Source organism: Gobius niger (assembly GCF_951799975.1).
Source record: "Gobius niger genome assembly, chromosome: 18".
Lineage (NCBI taxonomy): Eukaryota > Metazoa > Chordata > Actinopteri > Gobiiformes > Gobiidae > Gobius > Gobius niger.
The window spans coordinates 26,240,694-26,254,476 of NC_136869.1; the positions used below are offsets into that span (position 1 = coordinate 26,240,694).

General features: G+C 43.1%; 1 protein-coding gene across 1 annotated transcript in view; it reads right to left on the minus strand.

Moving 5' to 3' along the window:
• Positions 1-13,783, minus strand: part of tgfbr1b (transforming growth factor, beta receptor 1 b) — a 61,397-nt gene that overhangs the window by 19,356 nt on the left and 28,258 nt on the right. Inside the window, exons 4-6 of the mRNA XM_079575950.1 lie at positions 8,552-8,782; positions 6,094-6,261; positions 4,694-4,850 (exon numbers count right to left, since the gene is read on the minus strand). Of these exons, the coding sequence (XP_079432076.1) occupies positions 4,694-4,850; positions 6,094-6,261; positions 8,552-8,782 (556 nt within the window). The remainder of the gene's footprint in view (positions 1-4,693; positions 4,851-6,093; positions 6,262-8,551; positions 8,783-13,783) is intronic.

The window sequence follows — 13,783 nt, forward strand, 5'->3', positions numbered from 1 at the left end:
GAAGTTTGATGCCCATGTCAGGAAAATGTCTAAGACCATCAAGACAAATTTAAATGGTTTCCGTATGATTAGCTCTTGTGTATCAACAAAAAAACATTTGACAACTTCATCAGTTTCTCCTTTATAAAAAACTATATTCAAGTGTCTTAATGGTCTTGCTCCGTCTGTAATGTGTCAATTAGTACAAAAATACACTAATCAAGGAGTGAGTACCAGAGCTGGAGTCAGCGGGAACTGCAGAGTGAAATGGTGCAAAACTGCTCTGGGTCAGTCTGCGTTCTCAGTGAAAGGGACTCAGTTATGGAACGCTTTGCCACTGGAGTTAAAGTCCCAATTGGACCTGAGACTATTCTCACAAAAGCTGAAGCTGTGGCTGAAGAACAAACAAAAATGTGAGCACTGAACTGTGAGGCTGAACTTAGGATGGGAAGTGATCAGATATGTCTTCTCTTCTTTCTTTTTATTGTTGTATTGTTTGATGCTTTTCATTGATTTTTCATTTTTCATTTCTTTTATAAACCCTTTCAAAAGCCTAACCAGGGACGGGGGCTGCAAATTAGCCGATGGCTAGACGCCTTATGTACAGAACATCGAGTTGGCAATGTTTCCTTGTACTGTCCCTGTCAAATAAACAAATAAATAGAATAAATTGCGTAAATGAAACACAAAACTGTCTTCTACATTTTGAAAGCCCATAACCAAACAGTCAAAATGATCATCACAGTCCCTAACCGCGCAGTTAGCAGAAAGTGAAGGCTTGTTTTCACTGAGTTGTTCCCACGGTCACCTGCAGGCAAAATCCTGATGAGCCTTGGCCCCAGTGTAGCACCGCTTTGTCCTAACGCAGTAATTACTTCAAATGTAAAATATAAACACTTTCAATCCTGAAATCTGCAAGATCACCTCAGCTTCCCCACGGTGAAAATAACCCTGCCTTTACGGGGACAGGAGGATGGAAGGGAAAGACAGAAAAAATTAGAGAAAGCGAGGGGCTGACACGTTAATGACACCATTCCTTTTCTTTACAGCGGCACTTCTCGGGTTCAGAGAGGAGACGTGCTGAGAGGAAGAGGGAGAGCTCTGTCCTGCTGCCAACTCCACCACTGCCTGCGCCGTTCTGCACTATCACAGGAGAAATGAGCGTCCACTGGTACCAACGCGGGCGCAGAACCCTTCATCCCACCACTTTAAAGAAACGCAAACCCAGGGCCCCCGCGGCGCATGAATAAAGATGAGCGTTCAGCCCAAATACTGTTCAAATGTGGTGAAATATTGAGTATATAATCTCCTCTTTAGTGCACGTCTGGATAGTACTCCGCCCTCCTGTGAGGCAGCACCGGGGCAGGGGCGAGATACTTTGTAATCGCTCATGTGTTTAAGGCACTTCACTTTCAGCATTCTGGCAAACTTGCTTTGTTTGCGCTTTTTTCTGGCCGTTTCCCCACACTTGTTGACATTTGGTGACACATTGTAAGTAAAAAATGAATTCAGATCCTTAGCTCTTCGGGGGTTGGGGCACAAAATAAGGCACAATTTGCACACAAGGCAATTCAAAGTGGTTCACATTTACATGAAATTACAGCAAGGCCAATAAACACAATCCATAAAGCATAAATATATTCATTACTGGCATTAGCATTAGACAGCTAATTTCTCATTTTTTAGTCACTGTTTAGCTATATTAACTTTTTTCTCCATTCATTCCCAGGATTCTGCACATTCACTGTATCAGCACAGAGCGGGACAAGACCAGACTGCACAAGCTGGTCAGGAGGGCCCACCCACCCACTGCACGGGACTGTAGAGGAGCTGAGCAGCTCTTTCAGTGGAAGAAGGAGCAGGTCCCTCCTCCTCACTGTGGTCAGACTGAACAACAAGACTGTAAAGTAACATGTGTTATAACCCCTTGCATCCTAATTTGGTCTCTGACACCGCTTCCCACATCCAGCCCTGTTCGTGAGCCAATGACAGGCCCTTGTTAAAAATCACTGCAAGGTGTAGCAGGGCCTTCCTCCCCACTGCTGTCAGCCTGTACAACAAGACTGTAAAGCAACATGTGCAATAAGCCCTTGCAGAATAATCCCTGTATTTACATCACTTTATCTGCGTCACTTCATCAACCACTTGCACTAAACCTGCACTGCTGACACTGACTATAACATTCTTGTTTATAGTCTGTTTATACTTTTTGTTCCCACAAAGTCCTTGGTAGTCATTGTATATAAGATATCACTATTTACTATTTAATTGTTTTTTCCTCACTTTTCCTGCCTATGTGCACACCCTGAGGGTTTCTAAGAGCTGAATGTAACAAGCAAATTTCTCCATTGTGAGATCAATGAAGGCTTATCTCATCTCATCTCATCTCATCTCATCTTCAATAAATACTGGTCATGTGGTATTTGATATAATGAAGTGAATGATTTGAAGTGTTTGACAGAGGAAAATCCACAAACAAATGGAGCTAAAGACCATAAAACTGATCTTACGTCAGATCTGAAATAATGTTTGTGCAGTTATTTCAGACACAATTATCAAACAGCCATAAAATAACTCAAAATAGATCAAAACCGTGTGAAGGAAATAAGTGGTGTTTCCCATTGGAATACACTGCAATGGGTTAGAAGGGCTTTGCTGTGCTTAGTTCTGACTCTGAGAACCAGCAGAGGGTCTGAAGTGGCCGATCAGCGCCACCCTGGCATCCCCTTAGACACCCCCCTGGGCAGCTCTCACATAACAGCTAAAAGTGAGTTCTCCACCAAAGCCAGAAGCACGGCGGCAGCAGCATGGCAGCATAGCACCGCGGCACGTGTCGAGAGTGCACACAGGATGTGGTGTGTCACAGCACTTCTTAAAGCTTCGCTCAAACCTTGAAAAGCTTTAAACAAGTGACGCATTCACTGATCACGACGAAAAAGACAGAGACAGACAGAACCTCTCTTCATTCTAGAGCAGGGATAGGCAAGTCTGCGTTACCCAAGGGTGACAAGCTCAACCCAAATAAAAATGTAAATTGTCAAATATCATCTAAAATAAACAGCCCATTAACATTCATTTTAACTGATTCCATGCAGTTTACAATGGAAAATTTAGATTTTTTCCTTTAGGCTCGTGACCCACAGAAAGTGGTTCCGCAATCCACTTTCTGGTCCCGACCCACAAGTTGAGAATCATGTTTTACATTATACAGTGCCTCTCGTGAGTATTCATACACCTTGAACTTTTGCACATTTTGTCATGTTTACAACCCTAAACGCTCTAAAACTTTTTTATTTTTTACTGAACGTTCACACACAAGTAACAGACAACTGTGAAGTGAAAGCTAAATGATACATGATTCTGTTAATTTTCAAAAAATAGAAAAGTGAAAGTGGGGCTTGCATAAGTATTCATACAGCATTTTCTGAGTGCATTAAATTGCCTTTAAAACATTTCTAATGACTCCAGAATGTTCACACCTCACCCTAACGGTTAAATAGAGGCCACCTGTGTGTAATCTACTCTCAGTTTAATTTCAGCTGTTCTTTCAGGCCCTCAGAGCTGTGGTCGGAGTGTATTGGTCACTAAACAACATCATGAAGGTCAAGGAGCACCAGAGAGGTCAGGGATAAAGCTGTGGAGAAGTTTAAAGCAGCCTTAAGTTATACAAAGATTTCCCAAGATTTGAACATCTCCCGGAGCAACTGTTCAATCCATTGTTCGGAAATGGAAAGAGTAAAGCTTACCAACTTACCAAGGCGTGGTCCTCCACCTAAAATATCAGAGCGAACAAGGAGAACACTGGTCAGAAAGGCAACCAAGTGCCCCAAGATAACTCTGGAGGAGCTGTGAAGTCCTGCCGCTGAGCTGGGGGAATCTGTACATTTTTCAGTAAAAAAATCAAAATAAAATCTTTATGTTTAGGGTTGTAAACATGACAAAATGTGCAAAAGTTCAAGGTGTATGAATACTCACGAGAGGCACTGTATATGGGTAACTGTGGTGCTCTGCCAGGAAAGTTTTTAATATACACTGACACTATTTCTTGCATTTTCAGAATTTGATCTCATATTTGCATAAAAATATTTCTCAAAATCATCTTGGGGGGGCCAGAGGTTCTGTGTGTAGGGCCGGATTTGGCCCCCGGGCCTGACGTTGCCTACCCCTGTTCTAGAGCATGACGTAACCTAAGCGCCTGTATTATGATGAGTCGACTTGTTTGAGCTTTTAAATGTGCTATGTCATATCTTCATCATTGAAGCCTTTGAAAACAGGCCTATTCTGGAGACGCACACACTATCTGTAAGTATAACATCACACTGGCATCCTAATTTGGTCTCTGACACCGCTTCCCAGATCCAGCCCTGTTCCTGAGCCAATTACAGGCCCTTGTTAAAAGTCACTGCAAGGTGTAGCAGAGCAGAATGTTTATTGAAGATCGGACTCCCTGATAATCTCACTTTAGACCTGATCAAAGCAGCGGCATTAGCCAAGGTCAGCCGGATTCAGACAAAGAGCGGCTTTAATCACGGCTCTATCAGATCTCGGCACCGACACAGACCACAGCAGAAGAAGGTACAGACATTATTTATATAAGCTTGAAAAGAGGTTGCCTAGAAGAACAGTGCGCTCGCATAACCGTGGCTGAAATAACCAGCGAGTAGAAGAAAGACGAGTCGGGGCGCTTTCACATGAGCGTGGAGGCAGACGGTACCTCTTGGTTCCCACGCGGTGGTTGGGGGCGATGTCGATGGTGTCCGTGGCAGAGTCGTGGCGCACGGCGAGCCCCAGGTCGGCGATGCAACACGTGCCGTTCTTCTTCACCAGGATGTTCTTGGACTTCAGGTCTCTGTGAGCGATGGCCGGTTTACCTGGACACACAAGAACATTAACGGCGTGTGTAGGGTCGGAAACAAGTGTGGGGGTTTGGTTTTCACGCTTTTAATTGTCAACGGTATTAATACAGACAAGTGCTGCTGCGGCGCCAACGCTGGCAGGACCTGCTTTAGACTTTCATAAAGTGCTGCGCAGTCAAACGCTCAATCATTCCCTTTGAATAAACAGTGCAGCAGCTTGAAGGATCCCTCTGACCTCCTTACGGCTTGTTGAGGAACATCCAGAGGTTCCTATGCTAAAGGAGCTCCTTTCCTAAACGCACTAAACGGATGGTCAATGATAAGGGGGAGGAGCTTCCTAGGCTTACTGGACCTTTTCAGATGCAGCCTATTACAGCGGACTCTTTACCGATTAGAAAATCCTACAAGGTCCTGCCAACAATGTACATTCATTTTATTCTAAGTAGAGCTGAGAGGTTTATCGATATCGAATCACAATTGAAGTTTTGATTACTGCAATACTCTAACCTCAAGACCTTCATCAGAATTGTGGAGTTTGTCTGAGTTTCCATAAAGCAGATTCTAAAGTGTTTCGATAGACGGGACTTATTCGAGTCACGTGGCTGTCCCCCAGAGGTACTCTCTGAATGTCAGGGAAACTCCTCCAAAAGAGGGCACTGTCCACATTAAACCAAATATTTAGGAGATTATTGTGCGTTGTTTTAATGTGGGGCAACACGAACATGCAACATGACTTCCTTCACTCATTTCAGCAGTTTATGCATTTAAATGGATCAAATATAAAAATCGCAAATCGAATTGTAATCGGAATCGTTATTAGGTTTATGTCAAAATCGGGCAGCCATCATTCAAAACACTGTTTTTTCTCTATCCATCTACAGTCATGCTCAAAGGTTTACATAACCCTGGAAGTTAGTGGTTGTGTGAAGCCATTTGAGGTGAGAATCAGAGTTTTTAAATCATAATAAAAAAAGAAAGTACCAAAACTGACCCTGATAAAAAATGTATGAAGAATGGGCCGTTTTACCATTAGATTAAACACAGAACCTTCTCCACAACGACCACAAGACTCCAAGCTGTTATTGATGCTAAAGGGGGAAATATACAGTATTAAGAACCGGGGTAAGTGAACTTTTGATCAGGATGTGTTGTGTTATTTTTCATATTCTCTGAAAAATTGAGCACAACTGTGTTCTGTGTGCTCTCATCTCGGTTGCCTCTTGTCCCCGTACTGTACATGCTGAGGATGTTGCCTGACCTTGAGTCCCCACGATCTCCATGTGCAGGTGGGCCAGTCCGCTGGCGGTGGACAGGGACAGTTTGATCATGCCCTCCACAGTCACCGTGTAGCGGTTCAGGTAGTCGAACAGGGAGCCGTGTTCATGGTAGTCGGACACCAGCCACAGCTGCGTCCACGTGCCGTTATCTGCGCACACATCACATTTATTGTTAGGGCACGGATCATTTTTACTGCTGTATTTACAGTCATTTAGTAGAAGTCATTTAGTTCCTTTCTGACAAAGCTGCACGGAACAGTTTGAAGCAATTCGCTTCAGAAAACACCTCTGTTTCAAGAAATAGTGTTAATTCTCTGAGAAAAATGCTAAACTGTCTTCAATCTTTAATGCTGCACGACTGTCTGTGAATACAAACTATGTTGCACGACCAGCAAAGACTCACACAAGCATTGATTAAACAGACAAAGCCAGGCAAGAAAAATCTCTCCTTACGAAAAGCAAAGAATTACATAGAGCTGACGCACTAACAGACTGAAGAGCACCAGACAAAAACAGATCCGTCAGACAAAGTCACCATCAGTACAACATTGTACTTGTGTTGTGTTTGTGAAGGCTCTCGTTCATCCAGAGAGTGAACATCGTAGAAAAGGTTAAATCATCGACTGGACTGGGTTTGGTAACGTTGAGGAGTCACAGAAGCTTCTTCAAGCTCTTCAGGTCATAAAGACACTATTACCCAAAATGGAGCGGACTAAACAGATCAGGCTCCCCTCAAGAGGAGGGAACCAGACTGCCAAAAATGTGCTGAGTGATAATGTGATTACATCTGGTGTGAAGAAACATCCATGTAACATTAGCTAACTGTGTGTAGCATTAGCCATTTTGTTTACATTGTCTTTATTCAGCTGGAACACTCAGAGGTCGGAAGTCGAAATTTTCAAGTGGAAAAAATCCCAGACACCAGTTGCCTGACAGCAGCATTAACATCTTGTCCTGATGCAGAGATCATTTGTGTCTTGAAAAATAGCTGATAGACTTTTTTTTTAGCCTGTACTTAAACTCACCCCGCCATCTGTGCCAGCAGAGGAGTCCAGGCCTTTTTGCTTTGAAATGTGTGCAGAAGTATCTATGAATTATTTTAAGCTATTTTATTTTAAGCAAATTTTTAAATAAATAACTCCAAACAATGCGATTGTTTAAGTTCTCCACTTAATGTCACAGAGCCACCTGGACAATGTGCTTTACAGCATTAAAGGTGGACCAGGTGGAGAAGAGCGAGCCGGCGTCGTCATGGTGATGGGTGTAGACATGGTGGACATGTTCGCTGCCCACACAGTGTCTGCAGCGCTCGGCCTGGCGCTTCACTCAAACTCAAACACCCTGTTACTGCTCCATTACGCGTCAGACGAGTAAATTAGCCTCTCTCCTACTTCACTTCTCCGCAGCAATTTACAGACTGCTCATTCCACTACATTTGAGGGGCCCTTAAAGTCCACCGAGGATGGACAGGCGGCAATTGTGTTGTGCTCTTTGCCATGATGGCAATTTTGCCATTGACACGTACACACGAACAATAAATAATTAAGATACGCTCTTCAAGCTCAGTTGTGTTAACATTCGAGAATTTCTTTTCAGAATCCAGGTTTAAGATTCACAGATTTTAAAGATCTGTCCAAATAGAAAATCCATAAATGAAGAACGATTATTTTTTTCTGTAAGGGACTAGATTCACAAACTTAAATTTGCAACGATCAGCAATCATATGTGGTCTAAAAACGCTGCCGCTTTTTGACAATATTGTGAGGAAGACGTTTGAGGCCGTCTTTGTTTCAGACGGATAGGTCCATTCATGAGGATATGTGCTCCTTCAGTCAAATGACTTTGGTTTTGGCCGCCATCTTGGGGACCTCTGGCTAGTGTCTCATCAAGCTATGCATCTCTACATTCAAAAACACAGCACCTCCAGCAGATGAGCAGAGCCGATGCCTAAACTTTACACTTTCATCCTTCCTACTTCTTCCACTTTGGACTGCATCAGGGTTTGTGCTACTCCTGGCCATACGTTGAAAGCCAAATATTTCATGCGATGGTATTGACTGTATCCTGCCCAAAGAACACAGTGAATTGTAAAGTGACTGAGCGTCTGGAAAGCGCTATAGAACACGGGTTCCCAAACTTTCCAGGCCGCGAAAATCACTCAACCAACAACTCAGGACCCCTACTGTAAAACGTAATTAGCATTTAGAATCATTTAAGGTGCAAAACATTTAAAATCTAGTTTAATGAGGTTAATTTAGAAACTGTATTTGGCTTAGTTTCACAAAAATATGCTGTTTTCAATCAAAAATACATCAACCTGAATGTAAACGTTATTGCCTCAAAATCATCTCGAGTGTCCCGCGACCCCCACTTTGGGGCCCACTGCTAATTGGTTATTATCATTATTCTAAAAGAGTAGAAGCATGGCATGGCGGTCACCCTTGTTGTCGGCGGCGATGAAGCCCAGGATGTTCTCGTGGCGCAGCATGACGGTCTGGTAGATCTCGGCCTCTCTGAACCAGGAGCGCTCCTCGCGGGACGAGAAGATTTTGACGGCCACCTCCTCGCCGCGCCACTTGCCCCTCCACACCTCCCCGAAGCGGCCCTTCCCGATGCTCTCCTGCAGGATGATGGTTCGGGCGATGGTCCTCTGCACCAGCAGCGGCAGGCCTGGGCAGAAACACAACGGAGAACTCAGAAACTGTACGAGCCTCTCAGCGGCACCGGCTTTAACCAGAAGCTGATGAAGGTGTTCGGTATCATTTCAAACACATCTTCATCACCATCTTTCCCTTTGTTGATAAGATAACCCAGCATTGATGAAAACGACTTCAAATTTTCCATAGCCTTTCTTCCTGATTCACCAAGCCCTAAGCCCGTTCCGATTAGTTTTACCATTTACATTTTAAAGAGAAGGTCTGATGCTTTTTGCAGGTATTTGGTGTTTAGCACAGCAGGGGAAGATCCAAAGATTACTCAATTGTGCTGAACAATTTGGCTCAAAACATTGCAATTGTTAGGCCAAAGCACGAATAGCACGAACGTCTCTACCTACTCTTCACCATGTTTCAACACTATTGTCTGTCCTAATAAAACCTATGAGTTAAAACAAGTTCTTAAGGCGAGACACTGCAGGTCAATGGGGGGGAAAAAAGCTAATTACGAGATATCAAATTGAAACTTTAGCTTTAAAGGGACTATAGGGAGTTTAAAAATGTTAAAACTAAGTATTTTCCTCCCCCGACATGTTCCAGCCATGTCCTAATGTGTAGAATGAGCTCAGACCTGTTCACCACAACTGCCTCTAAAATCCTGCACTGTCACTCAATAATGTGTCACTTCGGCCCGAATTGCCGTCATGCACGAGCTTAATATAGAAGCTGCAGTTACACATATGGCCTGAGGTGGCAGTAGTGAGTATAAAATGGCCAACTTGCATCTAGCCCCTTTAACATTACGGATACACAAGGGGATATTTCTGTCATTTATTGTTTTCATATAAAAATAAGCCATTTTATTTTTGCCAATATGGACAGACCCAGATTTAAATGTATGGTTTCATTTTGTGATAAATGACAAAAGGATTTTTCAGATCTTGAATAAACTAATCATAAGTGAAGTCTATAAAAACACAAATTATTGTTTATGCGTGTGTTCAACGCTGAATAGAATTCGATATTTAAAAATCCCTGTGATAAAACCTGGAAGGACAGGAAAGTGTGAAGTCTGTGGGAGCAACTAAAGAGGATCATTTGCGGCAAGACTGGAACGAAAGCTCATTTTGAGAAAACCAGCCCTAAGGTTTTGTAACGTGTGCACATGTGTGACACATTTCTACGCTCTTCGGTATTGGGTGTCCTGCAGAAAGAAAAACATAGATTTGGATTATAGCGTCATCTCGGGAACTCTTTGCAGGACACAACGCAAATATAAAATATGTAGATATAATATTTGTGAATGAATACTCGAAGGAACCTGGCTTTTGCGCCGTGATATTAAGAGTTACTTGCGGGTAATCACTGGCTCCTCGCGCCAAACGTCATAAAATTAGCATCGTACAGGGTCAGTTTGGTCTTTTCTATACTCCTACATGAAAACTAAGATAGTAAAGGGATATTTCAGGATGTTTGGCTTCATTTCCTAGTTATCCAGAGTGTTGCTGATTTCTGGAGATATTTTTTTGTAATTCATGCAGTTCTTATATTTGAAGAGCTACGTGGTGCTAGGCTAGTGCAAGGCTAGCGCATTTCTATGGTATCAGCTAGCCGGCATTAAAAACAGTCTGACCCGTCCACAGAGCACCCGGGGCAAATCACTTATAACACCAGACTAACCAAATAAATGTCTGAGTCCATAGAATAATTGTATCCATTTTGCATGTAAAAGAACTTATATTTGAGCAGCATCAGCTTCGTGGTTGTATAAGCTACGTAGCAGCGGAGTGATCTGCTAGAAAATAGTCCCTCAAAATGCGATCATTCATGTGATGCAAGGTCAGTTATATTCCAAACATTATTCTATGGACACAAACATTTATATGGTTAGTCTGGAGTTATAAGTGATTTGCCTCAGGTGCTCTGTGGAGCGGCTCACACTGTTTTTAATGCAGGCTAGCTGATACTATAGACATGCACTAGCCTAGCGCCACTAAGCTCTTCATATATAAGAACTGCATGAATTACAAAAAAAAAAATATCTCCAGAAATCAGCAACACTCTGGATAACTAGGAAATGAGGCCCTATGTCAAACATCCTGAAATATCCCTTTCAGAGAGAAAACTAGCATAAGATCTCCAAATCGTCCACTGTGTGAAAAATAAATACTTCACCTGCTGTGTCTTGCCTTAAAGGAACAGGCCACCGTTTTTCCATACTGAGATATGTTCTTACCCGAGCTTAGACGAGTTGATTGAGTGTACCTGTCTGGTCTTTGTGCATGCACTCAGGCGTGCAAAACGACCAAAGATGTTGTTAGCATTTGGCCTCTCTCATTATATTCGTATAGCTCCAAATGGGGTGAAGTTAGAAGCGACCAAGCTCTTTCACGGGCACAAAGACCAGACGGGTACGTGTCAACTCGTCTAAGCTCAGGTAAGAACATATCTCAGTATGGAAGAACTGTGGCCTGTTCCTTTAAGGTAAATAAAAACACAATGACACAATGAGATTAAATCAAATAACGTCAAATATAATAGGACTTATTACTATAATAGGAAAGCTCACAGCCTTTAAATTCAATCAATTTTGTGTTGACACCTTTTTTTATTATTATTATTATTATTTACACAGGACGTATCGCCGACAGATCTGGTGAGGATTCGCAAAAAAACCCAAACAAATGTGAGACTCTGAATGAGCGCTCCTCCCACACGCGCTCTCCAATATGCTGGCTTGCAACAGGAGAGGCCTAATCGGCGTGTGCTGGCAGCGTGCTGAAGGCGCCAGGCTCCACAGAGAGGTGCTAATTTATGGCAGGGCCTGGAACAGCTTGTGCCAACCCCGAGCGGAATATTCACACACTGACCGGGGAATCCAACGCCGCGGCCGAGTGCAGAGCTCACACCCCTCACACCCCTCTTCCTGGACCTTTATCACTGCTGTTGTATGCTGTGGACGCCGTGCACATGTTAAAGTGAGAAAAAGAAAGAAAAAGGCAACACTGCACTTCTCTGCAGACATAAAGGGATGTGTTATCTGTGTTGTGTTTGTGAAAGGGTCATAAAGGAGGAAACCGTGACCAACAAAGCACTTTGCGTTATGCAGACTGTGTATGAAATATGTAACATCTTTGACACTTCTTTAGAGTTTCTTCTTTCTGTTTGAGGCGAGTAGGAATGCCACTTTTTGCACAGAAACAGATTTGGCTGTTGAAAACACTACAATGAACGTTCCTTATCCGTTTTTGCTCATGAACTCAGCTACTTGACATACAAGCTTTGATTTAGCAGCTCTTTTTCAGCTAAAGGCCCTACACCTGATTTTTCTTTTTTTAATCTACAATGACAGACTAATGGATGAATGTGACTGAATGCTTCTGCTGAACCATGAAGTCAACACTATATTCTTAATGCCACAAACACACAAAACACCTGTGCATAGATTTATTTTCTCAACATTCCGTCAAAGGAATTATATATGGGGAAATTTTGAGATTCATAAGCGAAAGTGAGTAAATAATTGTGTACAATCTCAGCCAAAACTGCGGCTGAATGTGTTTTGAACCATCATTTCTGCAGAAAAAGTAGTCGAGCAATGTTGTGATTATCCAAGAAATTTTGATTTAATGCCACCTTGCCAGTTGAGTGATCTTTGAATCTTCCCCAGAGGCAGGTCTTAAAAGGCTCCTCCTGAGGTCCTACCTATCCAGGAGATGCTTTCCCACCTTTCAGTCCCTTGCAAAGTTTCATCCTTCAGCTTCACTACAGTCACACAGAACAAGCTGTTCTTTTCCTTCTTTATTGCAACAACAGCTGCACAGCGAAGGGGAGCAAATGGGGGTGGGATTAAACTCACGGGACGATCGCATGAAAATCAGGAACTACTGGATGTTTTGTTTCAGATCAATATGGCATTTTCTAATTTAAGCCAAATGTATAGGGATGATGATTGGCTGCGAGGAGCTGTCCAGACGGTTCTTCTTTTGAACAGAAAGGAGGAGTGTCTGGCAGACCAGGCAAGCCGCCCGGCCACAGCACATCTACAGCAGCAGATATACGCTCTCCCCGGCCGTTTTAGCTGAAAAATACCAAGAGTATTCCAGCGAAAACAACGCTGTGCAGGCGCTCTGCATGAAGGAATCCAAGTCACTTCAACATTTGCGCCGCAACAAAATGAGAAAACGACGAGAAAAGGCGAACTGCGGACCCGCTGGAACAGAGCAGGGCCTAAACTGATGTTATCTTCGCACAGTATTTCTGATAAAATAAGGACGATAGCCCCGTGATTGAAGCGGTATGAACGAGAGAAGTTTTACATTGATGAAATGAGCCACGCAGCTCGTGTTTTTTTTACCACTCGAGGCACAAATGCATTAATTAGCCCAATCCAGGAGAGAGTGTCTTGTTTTGGTGCTGCAGTATCGTATTATTAGTCAGACTTGAATCTGTCATAGGCACAGATTTGGCATCACTTCTCATGTCAGAGACGCCTCTAGACTCAGTGAAGTACTGTAACACTCCAGTATTGTATCTAAGGATTGGAATGAGTCAGTGTTTGGTGATCACCAAACACCACCGCACTCCACTGCGCACACCCCTCCCCTGTCCCCCCTACGCCGCTGGCCCCTGTTCAAAGCCACAGACTGCCCAGTACAAAACGGGGACGCAGACACACGGACCATGAAACTCTTGATATATTGCCGTAATAACTTCTATAAGCTGCTATAAGCTGCTAAGGATGTAGCCAGCCTGACCTGTCGTGCTTTCAAAGCTGCATCCGACTGAACCTCTGACTGAGAGACAAGTTCCTTCAAAAGCTAGAAAGGAGTAAACGGTTACGAGGTCATGCTAATCCAAGCTCACTATGTTCGCTGCTCTGACTCTCGCCTGTTCTAAACCAAACTTAAAACTCTTGCATCATTAATTATTACAAATAACATGTGAGAGGAGAACTTAAACACATATTTTCAGCCCATTTCAGACGTTACAATGTTAAATTTCCAAACTCAAATGT